The sequence below is a fragment of the Meles meles genome, chromosome 4 (genome assembly GCF_922984935.1).
Source record: "Meles meles chromosome 4, mMelMel3.1 paternal haplotype, whole genome shotgun sequence".
Classification (NCBI taxonomy): domain Eukaryota; kingdom Metazoa; phylum Chordata; class Mammalia; order Carnivora; family Mustelidae; genus Meles; species Meles meles.
In genome coordinates, this window is record NC_060069.1 from 93,788,936 (window position 1) to 93,814,887 (window position 25,952).

The window sequence follows — 25,952 nt, forward strand, 5'->3', positions numbered from 1 at the left end:
ATAGGAGGGAAATGAGAGATGAACATGAAATTACAAAGATTTATACATAAAACATACTTAATGAACTTCAAGTACTAATAACTTTGTTTTTCAGAAAACAGACATATCTTAAAAGCCTTGTTGTTGCCATTTTCCTTCTAGGGTGATGTTCATCAGGCACTAATTGTTCTTCAGAAGGGTGTTGAATTGTGTTTTCCTGAAAATAAAACACCAACTGAGAATAAGAACATGTTAATCCATGGCCGAGCTATGCTACTAGTGGGGCGATTTATGGAAGAAACAGCTAACTTTGAAAGCAATGCAGTTATGAAAAAATATAAGGCAAGTATATGTATAATGCAATTTCATTAAGAACGCAATCTTTTTTTTAATTTTGAAAATGTATAAAATGATTTTATTTATTTTTAAAGACTTTATTTATTTATTTGACGGAGAGAGAGAGCACACAAACAGGGGGAGCAGCAGGCAACGGGAGAGGGAGAAGCAAGCTCTTGGCTGAGCAGGGAGCCCTATGTGGGGCTTGATCCCAGGAACCTGGGATCATGACCTGAACCAAAGGCAGACGCTTATCCAACTGATCCACCCAGGCACCTCAGAAAATGTATAAAATCGTTTTAGAGTCCATATGGAAGAACACATGTATAAAAATAGCCAGGAAACTTTTTTACTTTTTAGTGTGTGGAGAACATAATAAGAATTAACACAAAGGAAATACACTCAAGAAACCACCACCCAGGTCAAGAAGTAGAACATTATTAACACTCTATGATCCACCCCTTCACCCTCCTCAAAGTTAACCACACTGAAATTTTTTAAAGAAACACAATGCATATCTTCCTTATTAAAGTGTACATGAATGGTGTTATAAGGGAGATACTTCCTAATAACCTATGAGTCAAGGAAGAAATTGCAGTGGAAATTGAGAAGTTATTTGTAATGATAAAATAATTGTAATAAACTGAATGATAATAAAATCTGACATAACAAAACCTGTAGGATGGGGGGTGCATCTGACTGGCTCAGTTGGAAGAGCATGTGATTCTTGATGTTGGGATTATGAGTTCAAGCCCCACGTTGGGTGTAGAGATTTCTAAAAACAATTAAAACTTAAAAAAAAAAAACCCTGTAGAATTTGGGTAAAGCCATTCTTAAAGAGAATATAAAATTTTTATTTGTGTATGTTAGAAGAAAATAAAGCCCCAAAATTAATGAGCTAAGTATTCATCTCAAGGAGTTAGGAAAGGAACTGAAAAAGAGCAAAAGTGAAAACAAAGAATATAGAAGACCGGAAATATAAGATCGGAAATAAAGTAAGAGCAAATGACTTTTAGAATTTGTTAGGCAAAATGAGAAAAAGGAATTAAACAGAGACAGTTCCAGATCTGTGCAGGAATCCCCCTGCATCTTTGGCCTAATTCTGAGCTACACAGGCAGAACTCAACTTTCTGTGAGGCCTGGCTGGAAACAATTATCAGGGAAAGAACAATGACCTGGGGGGTGGGAATCCGGAGTGCTATAAAAAGATCAATTTCCAGGGTGTCTGAGTGGCTCAGTCATTAAGCGTTGCTTTCAGCTCAGGTCGTGATCCCAGAGTCCTGACATCAAGCCCTGTATTGGGCTCCCTCCTCAGTGGGGAGCCTGCTTCTCCCACTCCCCCTTCTTGCAGTCCCTCTCTCACTGTCTTTCTCTCTGTGTCAAATAAATAGATAAAGTCTTTAGAAAAAACAACAACAATTTCCAGAGCTGACATAGGATTGAGAATCATTCAGCATTCTATCAGCTAGGCCAGAGGCATCATTGCATACATGATATATAGAAACTCTCAAAGGGCGACACCTTAGAAGTGGGTTTAATTAGCCCTAGACTAAAGGCTTCTCTACCTCCATCCTAAAAAAGCATCAGTACGTTAAAAGGATTAAGCTCATTTGCAAATAACATTACTGCCTACCCAATCAAAGTCTGCCACTCTTTAAAGGAAAATAACAAAATCTAAAACTCAGCAACATAAAATGACCTATGTCTGGCATCCAGTAAAAAATCACTTGGTATGTAAAAGAGAGAGTTTATGAGCCATACACGAAGAAATGTTAGTCAATAGCAATAGGCCCAGATATGTTAGAGATGATGAAATGGGCAGAAGATAAGGACTTTAAAACACCTATCATTAATATGTTTTAGATAAGGACTTTAAAATTACTACCATAGGGGTTCCTGGGTGGCTCAGTTGATAAAGCATTTGCCTTCAGCTCAGGTCATGATCCCGTCCTGGGATCAACGCTGCATCTGGCTCCTGCTCACCAGGGATCCTGCTTCTCCCTCTCCCTCTGCCTGCCGCTGCCCTTGCTTGTGCTTCTCCCTCTCCATTAAATAAGTAAATACAATCTTTTTATAAATAAATAAGTAAAATCACTACCGTAAATTTGCTTACGCCTAGAGGAAAACGTGACAGCGATGAGAGAAATGGAAGATATCCAGACAAACAAAAGATCTAGATGTGATAATTGATCAAACTATACATATAAGATTTGTGTATTTTTCTATATGTAAGTTTTATTTTCCAAAATAAATATTAAAGACTTAAACCAGAAAAGAAGGAAGGAGGAGACAGGTAAGAGGAAAGGAGGGTAAAATGATGGTAAGCCAGCCTGAGAAATACCTTTTTAAAAGAAATTTTAATATGTTGCCTTATTCCCTTTGCTTCTATGACTAGATGGGGGAGAGATGCTGGCAGCCTTGTACCTGTGGCTGGTTGGGCACATGAATTCAGCATCTGTTCAGTATCTAGTCATGTCGTTCTCTCCTCCCTCCGCAGACAGGGTGCTGTCTGTATATTTGCAGGATTAGGTTCAGGGAAAACGAAGATCTCATTTATGTTCCTAGTTCAAACTATGTTCCTAGTTCAAACTATGTTCTCATACTTGCTTGAGTTAAGAGTGGAACTTCATTTTTAAAAAAATTTTTTTTAAGATTTTATTTGTTTGACAGAGAGAGACACAGCAAGAGAGGGTAACACAAGCAGGGGGAGTGAGAGAGGGAGAAACAGTGTTTCCGCCAAGCAAGGAGCCCGATGCGGGGCTCCATCCCAGGACCCTGGGATCATGACCTGAGCAGAAGGCAGATGCTTAATGACTGAGCCACCTAGGCACCCCTCAAGAAATTTTTTATAGTCTGCCATTCTGTATGTTTTGTTTCCATCACATTTCAAATAGTATTGTTTTAAAATAAATACACAAATACTTAAAAGGCAGGGAAAGGGAAAGGAAATGAACAGGGGACAAAGTAGGAATGGCCAGAAAGGTAGGAGAAAACTTGGAAGATTGTGGCCTTCCTAAAGCCAAGAGAAGAAAGTATTTCAAAGAGTAAAGTGGTGTGGACAACAGAAAGAGATGCTGAAGAGAATTCAAATGAGATCAGAACTGGGAATGATCTTTTAGATGTAAGGTGTTGCTTTTGGGGAATGCCAAAGACTGAAACCATGAAATAGTTTGAGGAGTGAATGAGAGATGAATTCTTAGAAACCTGATTTTAAAGGAGTTGGGAGGAAGGGCAATAACCCATGAAAGATCTTGGAAAAAAATAAGGTGTAATTTTTTAAACCATATTTTTATGCTTCTAAAGCCCTGTCCTCAGAGCTTTGATATTTTCCTTTCACTGAGATCTTTTTGATAATAAAAACATACATATAAACACTTCATAGAATACTTTAGTCAATCTGGAAATTATTTTGATGACATATAATGTAGCAATGTAAATGTAGTTTTCTTTCCTTAAATAGCTAATTATCCCAACACTGTTTCATGTTGGCCAGTGGACAACTCACTAGAACCAACCAGCCATCCTGAGAAAACCTTTCTAAGATAATTCTTTATCCAAATGAAAGAATCACTCTGCCTTTGACTTTGCTCTGCTTACATGTAGCTCTTATACTTTTTGATCCCTAATCATCTATTCATACTTTACTTCCCAGTATAGTATGGGGTTTTCTTAGGTGAGCATCTGGTCTTGTCTTTTATAGGATGTGACCTTGTTTCTGCCAGAGTGGGAGGATGGGCATTTTTACCTTGCCAAGTACTATGACAAATTGATGCCCATGGTCACAGACAACAAAATGGAAAAGCAGGGTGATCTCATTCGGTATATAGTTCTTCATTTTGGCAGGTAAGTGTGAGAACTGATATGTGCTGATGAAATATGTCAAATAGACTCTTGATCTTGAACTGTTTTTTCAAAGATTTTAGCATATTCAGGATGTTTTTTGCTTTACCACTAATTCAGTCTTTAACCTTAGATGAGATATTAAGTTTTTCTTTATATCATTCTTTATTCCTTTCAAAAAACAACTTATTAATGGAAAAAGTAAGGTGCATTTATATTTTTAAATTCCGTAAGTATCAATACTATACAATGAAAATTAATTGTCCTTCCCATTCCAGACCCTCATCTCCTGAGTCCCCCTTTATAAAATTCCAGAAGACCCTAAATATAATATATTTATTGGTTATAATTACCAGTGGAATGTCTCCTTCCTGCCCATTCTGCTAAGAAATACTATATATGAAAATGCTTTTGACATTAGAATTATAGAAAGAGCTTATCTCTTAGACTAGATAACAGGTAAAATATAACTTGATTTTATACTTGATTTTAATTTTAATTACATAGCATATTGTCTCATGCCTGTTTATATTTTCACATATTATTTCCTAAGAAGTAATAATGACATCCATTCATTCTTTTTAAGATTTTATTTATTTATTTGAGAGAGCAACTGAGCATATGAGCATGGGAGGGAGGGGCAGGAGGAGAAGCAAGCTGAGCAAGGAGTCTAATGCAGGCCGATCCCAGGACCCCGAGATCATGACTTGAGCCAAAGGCAGACACTTAACCAACTGAGCCACCCAGGTGCCCCATGTCAAGGATACTTTCGGATAATTATTTGATCCTGCAAACATTTTCTGTTTATATCTGTCAAGTGATAGTTTAAGTCTTTACATTTTAATTCATATAATGTAAAAAAGAGCACTATGTTAATAGTGTCTTTTCCATATAATTGCAGATCTCTCCAATATGGAAACCAATTCATATATCAGTCAATGCCACGAATGTTATCACTATGGCTTGATTTTGGTGCTAAAGCATACGAATGGGAAAAAGGTACAATTTTTTATGTAAAAGTTCTAAGGGATAAGAAAAATTTTAACTTTGGTATAAAGTCACATTTGGCTTGACAGTCTAACTTAAAAAAGCTAGGAATGAGTTTGATAATTTAAATTGAATATAAATGTGAGCAAGAATATTAACAAAGAGGAGAAACACTGAACACATAGACATAAGTTGTTGCAGTTCAAGGCTGCAAATGAGAATCTACTCATTCCTTCCTGAACCTAATACATATTGAGGGATACTAGTTTAAGCCAAATAATTTACCCTAAAAGTTATAGTGGAGTGTGGCTTGTTCTGTGTTTCTAGTGAAAATTAATAGCCCTTGAGTTTTTTTAATGGCCCTAAATATGTTTTCCTATTTAGACAAAGACAACTATGTTCACAAATTGGCAAGTGATCTAGTTTTAGGTGTGGGAATAAGATATATTGTAAGCCCTTTTTTTTTTTTTAAAGATTTTATTTATTTATTTGATAGAGATCACAAGTAGGCAGAGAGGCAGGCAGAGAGAGAGAGGGAGAAGCAGGCTCCCCGCTGAGCAGAGAGCCCAATGCGGGGCTCAGTCCCAGGACTATGGGATCATGACCTGAGCCGAAGGCAGAGGCCTTAACCCTCTGAGCCACCCAGGCGCCCCTTGCAAAGCCTTTTTTAAAACAAAATTTTTCTTCTGTAAAATGAACTGATATACTGTTTTTTTCTTGTTTTTTTAACTTTGACTTTTTTCCAGCTGGCCGTTCCGATCGTGTACAAATGAGAAATGATTTGGCTAAAATAAACAAGGTTATCACAGAGCACACAAATCACTTAGCACCGTATCAGTTTTTGACTGCTTTTTCACAGTTGATCTCCCGAATTTGTCATTCTCACGATGAAGTTTTTGTTGTCTTGATGGAAATCATAGCTAAAGTGTTTCTAGCCTATCCTCAACAAGCAATGTGGATGATGACAGCTGTATCAAAGGTAATTTAGTAATCACAGTAGTGTCTTTTTCCATTTTATATGGCATTGATTATTTAATGCTAATATGAAGATGCAAGTTCCAATGTTTCTTAGATTAGTAGCAAAACATAAGTTTTAAATATTTGAAAACGAGAAATTAAAGCATTATGTATCATGTTAAAATTCAGAAATATTTACCATATCAAATGAAAGGACTAAAATGTTAAGATCAAAGAATTCAGTATGTTTTTTCTCTACAAAGTCAAATAAACTGTTAGTGCTTGGTATAAAGTGGTAGCCTATTTTTTTCAAAGTGTTTTATCCAAGCTATTAATCTAAGCTATTAATAATAGAAAGCCATTAATCTAAGCTTTTAATCTAAGCTATTAATAATAGAAAAACTTTATTGCATTATTAATGGGTATTTATAAGATGGTAAATATATTTAATTATAAATATTTTAGAGAATTTGGACAATACACAGGTATAAAAAGGAAAATTAAAATTCACTCATACTATTAATATTCTTCTGTATTTTGGTATGTATATTTTCTATGCATATTTTAATGCTAAGTTTGGATTATAGAGATATATAATTTGATATTTTTCACCTAACATTTTTACCTTAGCATGTTCCTATGCATGAAATATTCTCTGAAGACACAATTTTAATAATTATATAAAATTCTGTGGTAGTTAGCTTATAATTATTTTCTATAATTTATTTAACTGCTGTATTTCCATTGTTTTGCTCTTGTAATAAATACATCTAGATACATATATATTTATTCTTATTTCTGATTATTCCACCAAGATAGAGTCTAAGAAGAGAACTCATGAAGTCATAGGATAACAGCATTTTTGTGGTTGTTCATAGCATTGCCAAATTGATTTCCAGGAAATTTGATCAGTATAAATTCTCATCATGAATACTTTTTAAATTGATTTGTATCTATCAAAATTCTGTTTTGTTTTATTTTTTTAAATCTCATATAAAACTATATTTAATTCTTTTATGACAGTCTTCTTATCCCATGCGTGTGAACAGATGCAAGGAAATACTAAATAAAGCTATTCATATGAAAAAATCCTTAGAAAAATTTATTGGAGATGCAACTCGCCTAACAGACAAGCTTCTGGAATTGTGCAATAAACCGGTATGATCATAAATCTTCCCACTTACAGACCAGTGTTGGATCATTATAAAAAACTTCTCTATGATTTTAGCTGGTTTTCTTTCATTTGATTTAATTAAGTTAAAATTCTAACATAAGTAGGTATACACATACATAAAAATTCATTAAATTGTATACTTAAAAATATGCAATTTACCTTAATAAAATGGTCTTTAAAATTTCTAAAGCTCTTCTTAGTGTAGATTCTGAGGGTAAATTATCCATATTAATTAGAAATAATTTAAGTAGAGGGGTATGAAATAAGTTGTAAAAAAAAAGTTGAGTATGTAAAATACTCAAAGTCATTTCTATTGTTTTGTGTCATATCTTTAAATTTTCAGAATTTATTACATTAACCTACATTTATGAGAGGAAAGGTGATTGGAGTTTTGGTTTTCATTTCATTTCATTCTGCCAGTACATATTTATTTCATTGCCTCTTGGCAGTACTAATGCTAAGTGAAACGAAGATAAAGAAGACATGCTCTCCTGCATTGAGGTGCTGATAGTGTTGTAGGGAGCTAAGGAGATGGTTATTATCTAGTTTAATAACTACTTCTTTCAGTATACTTGTCTCTAGAGTATGAATAACATGCTTATAGGGGTAACACTCTTTTACTCAAGGAAATAGAAGGAAAAAAACCCTAAACATATGTATAGAAAAGGTAAAAGTAAGGAATAAGGATAGTTAGGAGGAAGGAGAAAGAGAGTCTTTACAGTTAAATAGCTAGATTTCACTTTACAAATATTCAGTCTATTGGCTGTTTATAGGTGAGAAAATACAGACTATTCTCTTTTTTTACCTTCCCTCTATCAGTAAACACCTTGAATAATTTGCTTCTGTTACCTATTTTAGTCCTGTTTGAGTAACAAACATTATGATAATGGCCAATATTTATTAAACACTGGCACTTTTTTAAGTGCTTTACATGTACAAGTTTTCACTTCTTTATCTGAAATTTTTGTGGCCAGCTAGGCTGCATTTAGGAATTCAGAATTTTTCACATTTTTCAAGGTAATATAATAGTATGTGTACTCAATATTCAGTGTCCCTACTGAGAGTATTCTGATAGAGTATCCCATAATCAGTTACGTAACTGTTTCTGCAGTGAAATGTATTAATCTTTACTCTTAAGTAAGAAGTTCAGATATCATTTTGCTACCTAAGGAGATTTGGTACAAAAAAAAAGGCTTGATATCCATAGCTCTTTGTATTTTGGAATGTCTGATAAATAGATTGTAGGCCTTTATTATCTCCATTAGTCATTAAACAGTCCACTGGTGTAGGTACTATTATTGATACGGCAAAAGAGTGCAGAGGGTAAATGAGATATATAACAAACTCTTAGAAAACTGCTGACTGCTTAACCATTGTAACTAAAATACTATAAAAGTAAAAATTTTGTTTTGGTTGAGAATAAGTTTCTGTAATTTGAGGTAAACCCATGAATATTAAAATGTACTATTTTCTTTCCCCAGGTGGATGGAAGTAGTTCCACATTAAGCATGAGCACTCATTTCAAAATGCTTAAAAAGCTGGTAGAAGAGCCAACATTTAGTGAAATCCTCATTCCTTTACAATCAGTCATGATACCTACTCTTCCATCAATTCCGGGTGCCCATGCTAACCATGAGCCATTTCCTGGGCACTGGGCCTATATCGCAAGCTTTGATGATACGGTAAACTTCAGTATTATGTAACTGTAACTATGATTTTTAAATTTAGTTAAATTAAAAACTTCAAATTGGGGTTTTTTTTTGAAGTGTTTTTCTCGGAGACTAAGTGCATTTTTTTGTTTTGTTTTTGTTTTCTTTTTAGAGATCTTATTTATTTATTTGAGAGAGAGAGAGAGCATGAGAGGGGTCAGAGGGAGAACCAGGCTCCCCACTGAGCAGGGAGTCTGATGCAGGACTCCATCCTGGGACTCTGTGATCATGACCTGAGCTGAAGGCAGTCATTTAACCAACTGAGTCACCCAGGCATCCCCCTAAGTGCATTTTATTTGCAAAGAAAAAAACTACTAGAAATACAGAAAAGTAAAACTCTCTTATATTGATGGGATAAAACTGAATGTTAAAAATCCCATGTTCTCAATATCTGTGACCTATAAAAATATCCATATGGAGAAGAGTGATACTTTTCCAATGTGTATTATGATGAGAGCCATACATCTTAAATAGCATAATAGAGAGATGGTTCTTTCACCATTTTTAGCTTTCTATGTCTTCCAGTGATCACCTTTTCTCTCCTAAGCTTCTCTAGTACATATTGCTAACATTATATGTCTGTTTCTAATCAGTTACGACCTTTGTACTGTCAACTTTTCAACTATATACACTTATTTTCTCCAGTGTATTGTAGGATACACAGTGTTCATGCTTATTCTCCTTTTAATCTTGTACAACCTCTAGGACAGTGTCTTTAAAAAAAAAAAAAACAGGGGTGCCTGGGTGGCTCAGTGGATTAAGCCGCTGTCTTTGGCTCAGGTCATGATCTCAGGGTCCTGGGATCGAGTCCTGCATCGGGCTCTCTGCTCCGCGGGGAGCCTGCTTCCTCCTCTCTCTCTGCCTGCCTCTCTGCCTACTTGTGATCTCTTTCTCTGTCAAATAAATAAATAAAATCTTTTAAAAAAAAATGGTAAACTGAGTATTTTGATTTTTTTAGATGCTTGTATTTTAGTATGAGTTCTATTTTTCCATGCTTTCTTTCATCCTGAAAATGAAGGAAAAAATACTTTGTTTATACTTCAGGAAGAAGTAAAATTCAGTTAAGAAGAGCCTGATTTTTTTTTTTAAGTATAATATGTGACTATGAATATGTGACTATTTTAAAGAAGTGGTACTAGAGAATTTCTAAGTAAATACTTTTGAAAACTGTTTGTTCCAGTAATTCTATGTATCAAAACGTTTGTTTAATTGCTTCAGAGCCAGGTACTAAACCACATAATGAAATAATTCTTACTTACAGTCATGCTTTATTTTTAACTTAATAGTATTTAGTTTATTAACTCACCTCATTAGGTGGACTTGATTTTGGAAGAGTTTCTTTTTTCTTTTCCTTTTTTTTTTTCTTTTTAAGATTTTATTTATTTGACACACAGAGAGAGGTCACAAGTAGGCAGAGAGAGAAGAGGAAGCAGGCTCCCTGCAGAGCAGAGAGCCAGATGTGGAGCTTGATCCTAGGACCCTGAGATCATGACCTGAGCTGAAGGCAGAGGCTTAACCCACTGAGCCACCTATGCACCGCTGAAAGAGTTTCTTTTTTCAAAAATTGAGTTACATTAAATTGTTAACCATTTCTTACCATTAAAGACATTTAAAAACAGTGTCTCCAGCTCTCAAGACAGGTTCCAAAAATCTTTTAGGGGCGCCTCGGTGGGCGCCCCTATCAAAAAAATCAGTTGAGGGGCTTCCTTTGGCTCAGGTCATGATCCTGTGGTCCTGGGATCCAGACCTTTATCAGGCTCCTGCTCAGTGGGGAGCTCCTCCCATTCCCTTTGCCCCTCTTTGCTGCTCGCTCATGCTCCCATATGCTCGTTCTCTCTCAAATAAATCTTAAAAAAAAAAAATCTTTTAAATATTGTGGCTGTCCTGAAGAGGCTGCCTAAATTTGGATGTGTAAGTACTTATATTGCTAATTAAGTAATCCTTTTACTTTATAACCATTCCTGATGAGTGACAGTGGGTCTCTATTCATGGGCATTCTTTTCATAGACCATCAGTGATTATGATAAAAGAAATTATTAAAATAATAAACTTACTCCACAGTATAGGTTATTATATTCTCTTTGTTAGGTAACACCATATTTACATATAAAAATTTAAACAAAGAATCTTGACCTTAACCTATATATAACTCATTATCTTTTAGGTGGAAATTCTTGCTTCTCTTCAGAAACCAAAGAAGATCTCTTTGAAAGGATCAGATGGAAAGTTCTACATCATGATGTGTAAGCCAAAAGATGACCTGAGAAAGGATTGTAGACTGATGGAATTCAATTCCTTGATTAATAAGGTTTGGAGATAGTTTGCTTTAATTTTAGAATTACTCTACTATCATGTGATAAGAGCTTTTCATAATGCAGATAGATCATTGTTAAAAAGAGAATGAATGTACTGCCTTTTTTGTTTTAATTTTTTTATTGGGATAAAACTTACATTTTAACCACGTTTAACAGTTCAGTTCAGTGACATTAAGTACGTACACATTTTTGTACAACTATCACCACTATCCCTCTGCAGAACATTTTTCATCTTCCCAAACTGAAACTCCCTAGTCAGTATACAATAACTTCTCATTCCCTTCCTCCTCACTCTCTGGTAATCACCGTTCTACCTTCTCTCTCATGAATTTGACTACTCTAGATACCTTGTAGAAGTTGAATCATGTGTTTTTTATGCCTTTTTACTGGCTTATTTCACTTACCATTGCCTTCAGGGTTCATGAATGTTATGTGTCAGAATTTTTTCCTGAGTAAGGCTGAATAATATACCACTGTATGTAGATATTGCATTTTGTTTATTCATTCATCTATCAGTGGACACTTAGGTTGCTTCCACTTTTTGCTATTGTGAATAATATATAGCTCTTTGAATCCCTTCTTCAGTTTTGAGTATTTATCCAGAAATGGAATTGCTGGTTTCATGTAATTTTTTACTTTAAAAAATAACATTACTCTGAGGTTGTTGGGGAGAGGGGTAGTAGGGACAGGGTGATTGGATTATGGACACTGAGGAGGGTATGGGCTATGGTGAGTGCTGGGAAATGTGTAAGCCTGATAATTCACAGACCTGTACACTGGGGCAAATAATACATTATATGTTAATAAAAATAATTTAAAAAATAAAAATAGAAACAGTGTTAGCAATTCTCAAAAAAAATAACATTACTTTTATTATATTGAAAAAAACATGTAACACATGTTAGGGAAAATATTTTCTATTTAATGTTTAAATTATCTGTAATAGACTCTATCAGATGTGTTTGTTTTAGTGTTAGACAAACGATATTGGGTTCTATTTTGGGGTTTGGGGGGTTTTTTTGTTTGTTTTTAAAGGATTTATTTATTTATTTTAGAGAGAGAGTATGCAGGAATGGGGAGGGGCAGAGGTTGAGGGAGAGACAGAATCTCAAGCAGACTCCTTGCTGAACACAGTCCTGATGCAGGTCTTGATCTCACAACCCTGAGCTTATGACCTGAGCTGAAATCAAGAGTTGGATGCTTAACCAACTGAGCCACACAGCTGCCCTAGGTTCTCTTCTAGTAATTTTTTCAGTTCATTTGGTAAGTGCTTGATTTCTGTCTCAGAGATGATACGAGAAATTTTATTAATTTTATGGATGACCTTAGGTATTTTGAATTATTCTGTGGCCAGGTATTTGTAAATGCATAGCAGCTATTTTTTCCATTGGTGAAAATTAAACCATACAATAAAAAGATGAAATTTAATTATTTTTTAAATAAACTTCTTGTCCCTCCTCTCTATCCTCTCTCAATATTTCACTGGCACCTTTTTTTTTCTATCAATATTTTTATTTAATTTAAAAATTTTTTTTTTTATAAACATATAATGGATTTTTATCTGTACCAGGGGTACAGGTCTGTGAATCGCCAGGCTTACACACTTCATAGCACTCACCATAGCACATACCCTCCCCAATGTCCATAGTTCCCCGCCCAACCCCCCTACCCCCAGCAACCCTCAGTTTGTTTTGTGAGATTAAGAGTCACTTATGGTTTGTCTCCCACCCAATCCCATCTTGTTTCATTTATTCTTTTCCTACCCCCCAAACCCCCCATGTTGCATCTCCACTTCCTCATATCAGGGAGATCATATGATAGTTGTCTTTCTCCAATTGACTTATTTCACTAAGCATGATACCCTCTAGTTCCATCCACGTCATTGCAAATGGCAAGATTTCATTTCTTTTGATGGCTGCATAGTATTCCATTGTGTATATATACCACCTCTTTATCCATTCATCTGTTGATGGACATCTAGGTCTTTTCCATAGTTTGGCTATTGTAGACATTGCTGCTATAAACATTTGGGTGCACCTGCCCCTTTGGATCACTCCGTTTGTATCTTTAGGGTAAATACCCAATAGTGCAATTGCTGGGTCATAGGGTAGTTCTATTTTCAACATTTTGAGGAACCTCCATGCTGTTTTCCAGAGTGCTTGCACCAGCTTGCATTCCCATCAACAGTGTAGGAGGATTCCCCTTTCTCCGCATCCTCGCCAGCATCTGTCATTTCCTGACTTGTTAATTTTAGCCATTCTGACTGGTGTGAGGTGATATCTCATTGTGGTTTTGATTTGTATTTCCCTGATGCCGAGTGATGTGGAACACTTTTCATGTGTCTGTTTGCCATCTGGATTTCTTTTTTGCAGAAATGCCTGTACATGTCTTCTGCCCATTTCTTGTTTGGGTTATTTGTTCTTTGGGTGTTGAGTTTGATAAGTTCTTTATAGATTATGGCTACTAGCCCTTTATCTGATAATGCTTTTTGCAAATATCTCTTTACGTGTCATTCTAATGCTGTACTGTTTGGCTGACATTTATATAGTCGGTTTATTCTTGAAGTTTAAAATATGTTTTTGGTTAGTGATTGTGCTTTTCAGTTGGACAGGTTGCAATTATATTTGTGTGCTTTGTTTGTTTATTTCATACAGTTTCAGAATTATAGAAAATACTGTTCATCTTTACCTGGAATAATTCAGGATTAATCCGATGAGATGTAAAAAGGTTTCTTCTACTAGGAGACAGTTTTTCAAATGAAGCCATAATACTAAATTACAAGAATAAAATGACATTTTGAGGTTATTACAAAACTCATACTTTTTGTTTAAATAATCAAAATTAAACAGTAGTCTTTGTGCCCAAGGACTTAATATTTCAGTAATATCTATAAAGCAATAAAAAAATAAAAGAACATTTTTGTTCTTGTTAAATATATAAGTATAATATTTTGAACACAATATTGTTATCACATTAACAGTGAATAAATAATCAAAAAGAGCGACTTGCCTGACACATCTTTAATGATTTGGAAAAGATTATAGAAATTTTACAAAATGTTATTAAATGACTTTTTGAAAATTCTGAAGTAAATGGAGATATTCTAGTTCCCAGATGGGAATATTTATAACGATGCTCATTCATACCAAAATTGTACATAAACATAAGTAAATCCCACAGCAATGTCGCAATTCATTTTTTAAACATCTTTCTGAAATCATATAAAGGATTACTTGCAAGATTACATCCATGGAATAGCCAATCTTTTCACCATTTATAAGAAGGAGACATTTGTCTTACTAGATTGTAAAAATGTACGATTAAGAGACTGTAATTCTATATGTAAGACTGATGAATCACAGACCTGTACCCCTGAAACAAATAATGCATTATGTTAATTTAAAAAATGAAAAAAATTAAAATAATATTTAAAAAAAAGACTATAGATACTCTCCCAGTAGCTTCCTTTCCTATCATTCTGAAGAATTATTCATCTATACCACATAGTAAACTTTAACTGAGTTTCTTTTGCTATGAAATGAATAATCTTTAGATATATTTGACGTGACATTTGGAAGTTCTGAATTTTTAAGTTTATGTATTTTTTTTTAATAGTGCTTAAGAAAAGATGCAGAATCTCGTAGAAGAGAACTTCATATTCGAACGTATGCAGTTATTCCCCTGAATGATGAATGTGGGATTATTGAATGGGTTAACAACACTGCTGGCTTGAGACCTATTCTGACCAAACTATATAAGGAAAAGGGTACTAAAATTAATTCCTAAAAATATAAATATATGACTATAAAATCTGACAATATGCATAATTATTAAGATGTTATTATACCTTTTCTTGTATAAGCCGTAGTAGAATTTCTAGGTCAAATGAGGTTCAATATACAGTAATACTTACGTGTTTTTCTTCATATTGTTTTATTCCCTTTCTTATGCTAATTATATCATTATCCCAATAGAATTTGATGTAGCTTACAAGAATGTATGAATTTGATGTAGTTTATAAGAATGTATACTAAAATTTGTTTTTTCACAAAGGTATTGGTTAGCAATTCTGAAACTACTTTATGTGTATACTCAACTTCAGCAAATAAATAAATATGTTATGGATAATTAGAGCTAGGTTTTTCACTGTGAGAGAAAGAAAAGGAAAGGGAAGGCTAGAATAGAGCCACAAGTATTAGATTGGAATTAGAGTCTCCACCTGGACAAATCTGGGATAATTTGGGCAACAAAATAAATAATGATATAGTATTAGATTAACTCATGGAACAAAATAAATAGACATGCTGGGGCACCTGGGTGGCTCAGTGGGTTAAGACTCTGCCTTTGGCTCAGGTCATGATCTCTAGGTCCTGGGATCAAGCCCTGCATTGGGCTCTCTGCTTAGCGGGGAGCCTGCTTCCCTTCCTCTCTCTCTGCCTGCCTCTCTGCCTGCTTGTGATCTCTGTCTGTCAAATACATAAATAAATAAATGAATCTTTTAAATAAATAAATAGACATGAATCCACACTGATATAAATAATTAGGTAGGGAAGTAGAAATAGTTCTTCCTTACAATAGAATTACAGTGAATAAATGTAGAGAAAATGATGGAAATAGAAAATAACCAATTAGCAAGTACCACAGTAATAATTGTTGCAGGCAATGAATATCAATGGATCCTAAAATGCGTGAGCAAATGCGTGATGAGAAACAGGTTATTTGTTGGGTCTCAGAGTATTTCCCCACAGCATACTATTATAAAGGGAAAAAAATAGTAACTTTACAGTGGAAAAACAAAAATATAAGTCGTTAGAACTCTTTAAAAATGTCAAGGTAATGAAAGACAAAGACAGAAATTTCCCAGATTTGAGGACATTAAGGAGACATGACAGCTGAATGTAATATGGGGTCCTGAGTTGGTCCTGGTCCAGAAAAAAAGACAGTAGTGGGACAGTTGGTGAAATTTGAATAAGATCTGAAAGTTAGGGGCGCCTGGGTTGCTCAGTGGGTTAAAGCCTCTGCCTTCAGCTCGGGTCATGATCCAAGGGTCCTGGGATCGAGCCCCGCTCAGCAGGGAGCCTGTTTCCCCCTCTCTCTCTGCCTGCCTCTCTGCCTACTTGTGATCTCTGTCAAATAAACAAATAAAATATTAATAAAATATTATTTTTTAAATATTTTTTAATAAAATATTTTTTAAAAATCTGAAGGTTAGTCAATAACATTGTAACTATCAATTTCCTAATTTAGGTAATTGTGCTATTATTATAAAAGACATGAACTTTAAGAATAGCTGGGTGAAGAATATATGGGTATTCTTTGTATCACTATGCAATTTTTTGTAAGTCTAGAACTATTTCAAAATAAAACATTTATTGCATACGATGCAGTACATTATAAGTAAATAGATGAAGTTATCAGAATAAGGTAGAAAATAAGTGTATTCATTTCCCTAGGGCTGCTGTAACAAAGTCCTACAAACTAAAGAAATGCATTCTTTCACAGTTTGGTAGACTATGAATCCAAAATCTTGGTGTCAGTAAGGCCAGATCTCTGATAGCTCTAGGGGAGAATCTCTGACAGCTTCTGCAGTCTCCAGCAATCTTTGATGTGCCTTAGTTGTATATATGGATCATTTCACTCTCTCTCCTGTCGTCACATAGTGTTCTAAGTCTGTATGTCTGTATTCTCTTCCTATATAACATTTTATATATTAGTCATATTATAATAAGGGCCCACCCTAATGACTTCATCTTAACCTGATTACATGGGCAACAACCCTCTCTTTCAAGGTCACATTCAGAGGTCCTAGGGGTTAGGTCTTAAACACATTTTTTGAGGGTACAGTTTAACCCATAACAATAAGTAACACTAATAAATTACTGTATTATTGTGCTAAGTATGTTATAGACTTTATTTTTTACTGTTAATAAGTCTGAGTATCTCTGTTTTATATACAGTGCCAGAGGTTAAGTAACTTACCCAAGTTCACAAAGCTGATAAGTTGCAGAGCTGAAACTCAAAGATTGGACTCTTATTGCAAGGAACTTGCTATTGATACTTTATTAGAAAGATAAAATATTATGTGTGATTTAATTATTGCTTTCGGATTTTTAAAAATAGTAAAAATTTTTTTTTATATCATAAACACACGGGATGGGAACTGTAACATTTGAATCTTAAAACCTCAAATCTCAGGGCGCCTGGGTGGCTCAGTGGGTTAAAGCCTCTGCCTTCAGCTCAGGTCATGATCCCAGGATCCTGGGATCAAGCCCCGCATCGGCTCTCCGCTCTGTGGAGAGCCTGCTTCCTCCTCTTTCTGCCTGCCCCTCTGCCTTCTTGTGATCTCTCTCTCTCTCTCTGTCAAATAAATAAATAAAATTTTTAAAAAACAAAAACCTCAAATCTCGGGGCAGCAGGGTGGCTCAGTCTGTTAAGTGACTGTCTTCGACTCGGGTCTTGGGATCGAGCCCCACATCAGGCTCCCTGCTCAGTGAGAGCCTGCTTCTCCCTCTCCCTCTGCCTGCAGCTCTGCCTACTTTTGCTCTCTCTCTCTCTATCAAATAAATAAATCTTTTTTAAAAAATAAAAACAAAAACAACAAAATAAACCTTCAAATCTTAAACTTGTCCATAAAACTTTTGGCCATGATTCGGGTATAAAAAACACCAAACCAAGGTGGGCCTAAAAGGCACTTAATAGACTGGAGTCATTATACAGGCTAACCAGTGTGTCAGAAGAAAGAGTTGTGTTTCTCCAGATGATTTTCATTGTACAAGATTAGCTCAAGAACCAGGTGTACAATGAAGCTTATAGGCTAGCATTCATACAGAGTAAATTATTTCAGAGCACCATTGTAGGTTTTTTAATCATGATTCTGTGTGGATCTATACTACATGCTGAGGAACAGAGAAATCACTATAATTTTAGTGAGGGCTGCAGCATTTTTATAATTCCAAGGGTACTCTTTACATTGGATTTATTCTGAGTGATATTTTCTGAAATTAGTTGATTCTACAACATTAGTTTTAGTTGACATTTTCATCAACAAATGGCTTCACTTCAGATAAGTATAGGGAAACATAATGTGTTATTTTATTATAAGTTTACCTGTGCATAATTGCAATTTTTCTTTTTGTTCTTGCTTTTTGTTTAACAATTTGAATAAAAATAGATTTTTTTTTTTTAAGTTGCCTGTTTTCTTCTTTGGCTTGTGATTAATGGAAATCACTCTACCTTGCAGGAGTTTATATGACAGGAAAAGAACTTCGCCAGTGTATGCTACCAAAAGCTGCAGCTTTGTCTGAAAAACTCAAAGTATTCCGAGAATTTCTCCTGCCCAGGCATCCTCCTGTTTTTCACGAGTGGTTTCTGAGGACATTCCCTGATCCTACATCATGGTAAGTTACCAAGAAGATAATACATTGTTATCGTTAATGTCTTAAAAAATATTATAGATTTATGTTGCCTCATGTGGCATAAAGATATTTGATAAGCATTGTGCTTTTCTTTAGGTACAGTAGCAGATCAGCATACTGCCGTTCCACTGCAGTTATGTCAATGGTTGGTTATATCCTGGGGCTTGGAGACCGTCATGGTGAAAACATTCTCTTTGATTCTCTGACTGGTGAATGTGTACATGTAGATTTCAACTGTCTCTTCAATAAGGTAGGTGATGTGACTTACTCTAGTAATTGTATGTTTTCTCCCAATTTCCTTTGTTCAACAACTATTTTTCTTAGACATACCCATTGGTGGCAGTTATAGTCACAGTTGAGTCACACTGAGAGTTTGTTGACTGGTTTTGATTGGTGAATCCCTGAGTCCTCAGTAAAGCAACTTAAAATGAAGAGAACTCAGAATAGTGATACAGTAAAATCAGCATTGAACTTGAAATCCAAAGGTTCAAGTTCTGACTCAGTTCTTAGTTATGTGAACATGGGCAGATCAGGTCATTTTACTGAGACTTGGTTTTAGAGAGACATAACAGTTTAATGTGAGGATTTCCAAACCTGGCAGCATTATTGGAATCATCCAAGAATTTAAGCAAAATATGCAGATATCTAGCAGACATTCCAGGAGATTCTGTAGATCCAGAGTGGGGCCTGGGAATAAATTAAGGTAGTTGGACTCTCCCTAAAGCCCCTTCTAATTTTCCAGTGTTAATGATTCTAGAAGGCAGACTGGCAGGTTAACCCCCAATTTTCTTCATCCCCATTTTCTATGGATTGCCTTCTGCTGTCACAGGAAACCAAGAAAGGTCATAGATACACATGAGATCAAATCAGAGTTAAACCACTAGTATATGTTAAAACATACAAGAAAGGAATTTAGGGAAACTCAGTTAAGTTTGGGGATAAAAAGGCTTATGGGAGGCAGGTTGAGAATGGCAGAAAGTAAATGAACTGGACTTCATTATATTGTATGTTATATATTCTGTCTGAGGGATATGAACATCTAACATTTGGCTGTTTCTCTTCCTTTTCTGCTTTAAAGTGAAAGTCTTAAAAAGAAAAATATAAGAATATTTGGTTTTATTTTATATTATTCAAGAAGAACAATAAGGAAGTTAATATGATACTAAATGTTGAAAGAAATAAAAATTTCTCTATAGTAATATTCACTATACTAATTCAGTGACAGGTGATCATCCATCCTCTAGATCAAAGATAGAGTTACATGGCTCCTTCATGACAGAGGCCTTTAATATAATTAAAAATATAAATATTTTGACAGTACTTTGCACTTTGCTTAGCATCTAGACATGAAGTTCTAACTTTTTTGCATAAAGATTTAAAATTTTAACATTGTTACTTTTTAATAAAATGCATTGTTTTAAGGGAGAAACCTTTGAAGTTCCAGAAATTGTTCCATTTCGACTGACTCATAATATGGTTAATGGAATGGGTCCTATGGGAACAGAAGGTCTTTTTCGAAGGGCTTGCGAAGTTACAATGAGGCTGATGCGAGATCAGAGAGAGCCTTTAATGAGGTAATTACGTGTGTTTTGTAAACAATTTAACAGTAGTCTTGAATGTAATTATTGGTTCCTAAATATTGTTTTTTATACTAGAAGCCACTTTGCATTGGTTGAAGTAGATTTTTTTAAATAATAGCTTTTTTAAAAAGATTTTATTTATTTATTTGACTGACAGTGAGAGAGGGAACACAAGTAGAGGGAGTGGGAGAGGGAGAAGCAGGCTTCCCAGGGAGCAGGGAGCCGGATGCGGGTGGGGCTCATTCCAAGGACCCTGGGATCATGGTCTGACCAGAGGCAGATGCTTAACAACTGAGCCACCCCGGCGCCCTAAATAATAGCTTTATTAAGGTATAACTTACAGTTCATTGCAGCATTGTTTACAATAGCCAAGAAGCAACCTGAGTGTCCATTGATGGATGAATAGGTAAAAAAAATTATGGTGTGTATACACACACACACACACACACACACACACACACACACAGAGGAATACTATTCAGCCATAAAAAAGACGGAAATTTTGCCACTTGCAACAACATAGATAGACCTTGAGAGCATTTATGCTTAAATGAAATAAGTCATACAGAGAAAGACAAATATGTGAGATCACTCATATGTGGAGTCTTAAACAAATAGAACTACCTTACAATCTGGCAATCGAATTACGGGGTATTTACCAAAAGAATAAAAAAAAACCATGGGGCGCCTGGCTGGCTCAGTGGGTTAAAGCCTCTGTCTTCAGCTCAGGTCATGATCCCAGGGTCCTGGGATGGAACCCCGCATCAGGCTCTCTGCTCAGCAGGGAGTCTGCTTCCTCCTCTCTCTCTCTCTGTCTGCTTGTGGTCTCTATCTGTCAAATAAATAAAAAAATCTTTAAAAAAAATAATAAAAATTTAAAAATTCCACTAATCCAAAGGGATACATGCATTCTGATTTTATAGCAGCATTATTTACAATAGCCAAGATATGGAAGAAGTCCGTTGTCCACCAATTGATGAATGGATAAAGAAGATGTGGTATATGTATACAATAGAATATTATTTAGCCATAAAAATGAAATTTTGCCATTTGCAATGACATGGTTGGAGCTAGAGAGTATAATGCTGAGTGAAGTACGTCAATCAGAGAAGGAAAAATACCATGACTTCATGTGTAGAATTTAAGAAACAGACAGGGGAAAAAATAAGATTGAGAGAGAGAGAGAGAGTCAAAGCAAGAAACAGACTCTTGTTATAGAGAGCAGTCTGATGGTTACCAAAGGGGAGAGTGGGGGGATGGGTTAAATAAGTGATGGGAATTAAGGAGTACACTTGTCATGATGTGCACAGGGTAATGTATGGAACTGTTGAGTCACTATACTGTACACCTGAAACTAATATAACACTATGTTAAGTAACTGGAATTAAAATAAAAGCAAACAAACAAAAAAATAAAACCTGAGCTCATAGATAACAGAAAACAGACTGGTGGTGGCCAGAGGTTGGGGTTGGGGGATGGGCAAAATGGATGAAGGTACAAACTTTCAGCTATGAAATAAGTCATGGGAATATTACGTTTATGTTCTTGGAGCAACTGGTATTAACTACCTTATTGTTAATAATATTTAAAATAATACATGTTTTTGTTAAGAAATAAGCTGTCTTCTTTTTTTTAAGATTTATTTATTTATTTGAGAGAGCACAAGTAGAGGGGGCAGAGGGAGAGGGAGAAGCAGACTCCCCACAGAGCAAAGGAATGTTATGTACAGCATCTTGTGAAACAGTAAGAGCCCCTTCCAATCTGGGGAAGTCAGGAAATAATTTCTGGAGGAAGTAGCTGAAACCTTAATGATAAATGGAATTGACCACACAAAGGGGAAGCGAGTGTTCTGCGTGATAGAAATATCAAGACAAGTGAAAGCGTGGACTGCCTAAAAAATGTAATTCTGTTTTCTAGAGCATACACTTCACATAGATGGCACTGTGATGATCACACAGATGGGCAGGGCTAGATTATGAAAAGTCCACATGGGGCCGGTTTACATGTTTACACTTAGTCCTGAAAACAACCAGAAGTCATTGGGGGTTGGGGTAAGAAGAAAATTTAAAAAAAATGAAGTCATCAGATTTTACCCTGTAGAAAAATTACAGTTGCAGTCTGGGCTAGAGTCCAGAAAATTAGTTAGTGGACTATTTGAGTAACTCCGAAAAAAGTGATGGTACATTGGATGAGGTAGTGACAGTAGAAATGAAGGTAAATAGATTCTAAAGGGATTTAGGAGGTAGAATTGAGTGTTATAAGGAAGGAGAGCCAAGGGTGATTCCTAGACTTTTGTTTAGGACAAATGAGTGAATAATGTTGTACTTTACTGATTTGGGGAATACTGGTGAAATAGTTTGGGAAAGGGTAATGAGTTTTGTTTTGGAAATACTGAATTTGAGGTGCCTACAAGAAATCTGAGTGGGTTTTTCCATAGGTAATTTATATGAAGTGTACAGTATGCATTTAGAAATGGCACACGGAACTCACCTTGCTCTACTTTCCAAGAGCACCTCAGATCCCCCCTATCTTCCCCTTTCCTCACTTTCCTTTCAACCCTTCAGTCCAAAACAGTAAGTTCACATCTTAATGATGCAGTACTAATGTGTGTTATAAGAATATTACCATTAGCTTCTCATCCTTATTTTTCACCTAAATGTTGACTAGTAGTGACACTTCTTTTTACAAAGATAACATTGTATTATATTTATTTACATTTTAGTGTCTTAAAAACTTTTCTACATGATCCTCTTGTGGAATGGAGTAAACCAGTGAAAGGACATTCCAAAGCACCACTCAATGAAACTGGGGAAGTTGTCAATGAAAAGGTTAGTAGAAGGTGTAGATTGATATGAGGTGACACAGTATGTCCCTATCAATGAGAATCAATGAGAATTGACTCAAAATACTGTCAGTGACTGGCCATTGAATACTCTGAAAATCTAGTTCTTTATTTTATTATTACTACTTTTTTTTTTTAAGAGAGAAAGGGATGGGTAGGGGCAGAGGAAGAGGGAGACAGAGAATCTTAAGCAAGCTCCATACCCAGCACTGAACCTGACAGGCGACTCAGATCTCACAACCTTGAGATCATGACCTGAGCCCAAATCAGTAGCTTAACCAATGGAGCCATCCAGGTACCCCTGAAATGTAGTTCTTTAGTATGAAGGTGCCAATAAGTTTTCTTTATTGTCATTACTAATCTTAACATTATTATAATTTGTGTAATAAAGTTCAAGACACATTTGTTTAACTTCAGACGGTTTAGAATTATGAGATACAGTGGGAAAAGCTTGCACAGAGATTGCCTGAACTTACAAAGCAGCAGGTCTCAACTTTAATATATGGCAATTCACTCCTTACTAACATTGGTTGAAGTCTCAGAGTTTGCAGATAATCATTTTTATTAAGTGAGAATAGATTGAGGATTGTTTTTCTAATAACATTCTCATTTTTGCATTTTGATAAGCTTTCTTATTGAGTGAAATGTATACCATTCCAAGTAGTTTAGAACTCCATTTGCGCTAAGTAACATAATCTAAATATTAGGCATTTAGAGTATTGTTGCTATTCTTAGAATATTCATTCAAATGTTTTAGTCCTACATTTGGGGTAAATTTTTTAAATTATTATTTTTCTAGAATTGTAGTGTGGAAGAGATTCCCAGGTATTTCACATAGTGCAGAAAAATGTCCATGCAGTTGATGCTAAATCAACATTGCAAGCCTCAAAATCAGTATCTCAAGTTGCATTTGTTTCATTTCTTCTCTCTTTTGCCTGTTTTTGCTCCTAAAAAGGGGGTAATGATTCACAAAATGACATAAACATTTGTCAAACACCCAAAAAGTAGTCATTTCAGATTATCAACATTCAGGTGTTATTAGGTTCTTAGCACTTATGATTTTCAATTTCTTCTTATTAGGCCAAGACCCATGTTCTTGACATCGAGCAGCGACTGCAAGGTGTAATCAAGACCCGAAACAGAGTGACAGGGCTGCCATTATCTATTGAAGGACATGTGCATTACCTTATACAAGAAGCTACTGATGAAAACTTACTGTGCCAAATGTACCTTGGTTGGACCCCATATATGTGAAATGAAATTACTTCAAAGAATATGCAAATAATCTAAAATTACTGCATTTGGTATTACCTGTGATTGTTTATTCAGTTCCAAAATACAGCATAAGTTTATGTTGTTGGAGCAACTGGTATTAACTACCTTATTGTTAATAATATTTAAAATAATATATGTTGTTGTTAAGAAATAAACTGTTTTTTTTTTTTTTAAAGATTTATTTATTTATTTGAGAGAGCACAAGTAGAGGGGGCAGAGGGAGGGGGAGAAGCAGACTCCCCACAGTGCAGGGGGCTTAACTTGGGACTCCATCCGGGGATTCCAGGATCATGAGCTGAAGGCAGATGCTTTAACAGCTGAGCCACCCAGGCACCCCTAAACTACTTTCTTAATATATAGTGTTCATTATAACTGGAGAAATGAAACATCTTATGTTTTTCTGTTCTAGAAAGATGTATTTACAAGAAATAAGCCAGCCTAATTTCATTTTATAACTTTTATGAGTTTTCTTTTAAGTACTAGCTAGCAAAAGGATTCATTTGAACAACAAAATTATATTGAATAAATGCTGCACAGCACTATGCTAGATTCCTGCACAGAGCTACCTTCCCTGCCCTCTAGGAACTGACAGTCTAGTCTAATAAAACAGATATAAACATAATACACACATAAAGTTCACTTAATAAAACTTTTGTATGGTTGAAAATGTAATAGAAAAAAATATAAACCAAGGAGCATGAATATGAAAACTAAATAATTTTAAAGATCCTGTCATACGGACAGTTTACCAGAAAGCAGAATCTAGTAGTCCTGGAAGACACTTAAAATTTCACAAGATTTTGAAATTAAAGATTTAATGTCCCATTTTTGGTAAATTTTCTTGCTGATGTAAAATAATTCACAATATTTACAAAATAATGAGGTTATTCAAATAAATGGAAAAATTCTTTATAACAATTTCACTTAAGTTCCCTTGATATTGTGCTTTTCTGTACGGGCTTCGAGTGTGATGGGAGAAAAACATAAACCAAGAGACATAAATGTGAAAGTATACCATAGTTCCGAGGGGCGCATAATGTTGACTTAAGGAGGAAGCTGGGTGGGGTGAAAGGAAATTAGACATTTTTTCAACAAATAATTTGCGGGGAAAAGTTTTTAAAAGAAGTTTTGATATAGGGTTATATTCCTCAGAAAAAAACCTTCCCCTTCCCTAAACAAAATAAACCAAACCAAAGAAATCACCAGATCTTTCCAAATCTGTGTTGAAAAATACTGAGATTAATAATGCCAGGGCACAGAAGCAGTCAGGACAAATATCCCATTCCAAAACTCTTCCAGCAGGCCCGTGAGGTTTTCACTCCATTCCCACGTCTACTTACAAAGCACAGCTCGGTCAACCGACATTGCCAGAACTAAATAGAACGCACCCACACACCGCCGCGCTCTTAAACGCAACCAGGGAGCTCGGCAGTGAGTGAGAACCGGGATTAGAGCCCCGCCCCGGGGAAGCGGCCTCGAATCGGCCGCTCTAGGCCCGGCAACTGCTCTCTATGGTCCGGCGGGCGGTGTGTTGTCATCCGCG

General features: G+C 35.4%; 1 protein-coding gene and 1 long non-coding RNA gene across 3 annotated transcripts in view; one reads left to right on the plus strand and one right to left on the minus strand.

Moving 5' to 3' along the window:
• Positions 1 to 24,576, plus strand: part of ATR (ATR serine/threonine kinase) — a 99,015-nt gene extending 74,439 nt beyond the window's left edge. The window contains exons 35-47 of one of the 2 annotated variants that reach the window (XM_046002125.1): positions 142 to 321; positions 4,016 to 4,158; positions 5,057 to 5,154; positions 5,889 to 6,121; positions 7,123 to 7,257; positions 8,755 to 8,955; positions 11,147 to 11,290; positions 14,913 to 15,063; positions 18,538 to 18,694; positions 18,809 to 18,962; positions 20,135 to 20,286; positions 23,015 to 23,120; positions 24,215 to 24,576. In XM_046002125.1, the coding sequence (XP_045858081.1) occupies positions 142 to 321; positions 4,016 to 4,158; positions 5,057 to 5,154; positions 5,889 to 6,121; positions 7,123 to 7,257; positions 8,755 to 8,955; positions 11,147 to 11,290; positions 14,913 to 15,063; positions 18,538 to 18,694; positions 18,809 to 18,962; positions 20,135 to 20,286; positions 23,015 to 23,120; positions 24,215 to 24,388 (2,028 nt within the window). In that variant the 3' untranslated portion in view covers positions 24,389 to 24,576. Of the gene's footprint in view, positions 1 to 141; positions 322 to 4,015; positions 4,159 to 5,056; positions 5,155 to 5,888; positions 6,122 to 7,122; positions 7,258 to 8,754; positions 8,956 to 11,146; positions 11,291 to 14,912; positions 15,064 to 18,537; positions 18,695 to 18,808; positions 18,963 to 20,134; positions 20,287 to 23,014; positions 23,121 to 24,214 lie in introns of those variants that run through there. The other variant, XM_046002126.1, reaches the window with a different exon arrangement.
• On the minus strand, positions 113 to 25,811 carry LOC123939955. Its single transcript, XR_006818016.1, has 3 exons — positions 25,750 to 25,811; positions 13,986 to 14,067; positions 113 to 196 (listed from the first exon to the last, which is right to left on the minus strand). It is a non-coding gene; the product is annotated as an uncharacterized LOC123939955 (long non-coding RNA).
• Between the last annotated feature and the right edge of the window lie 141 nt (positions 25,812 to 25,952).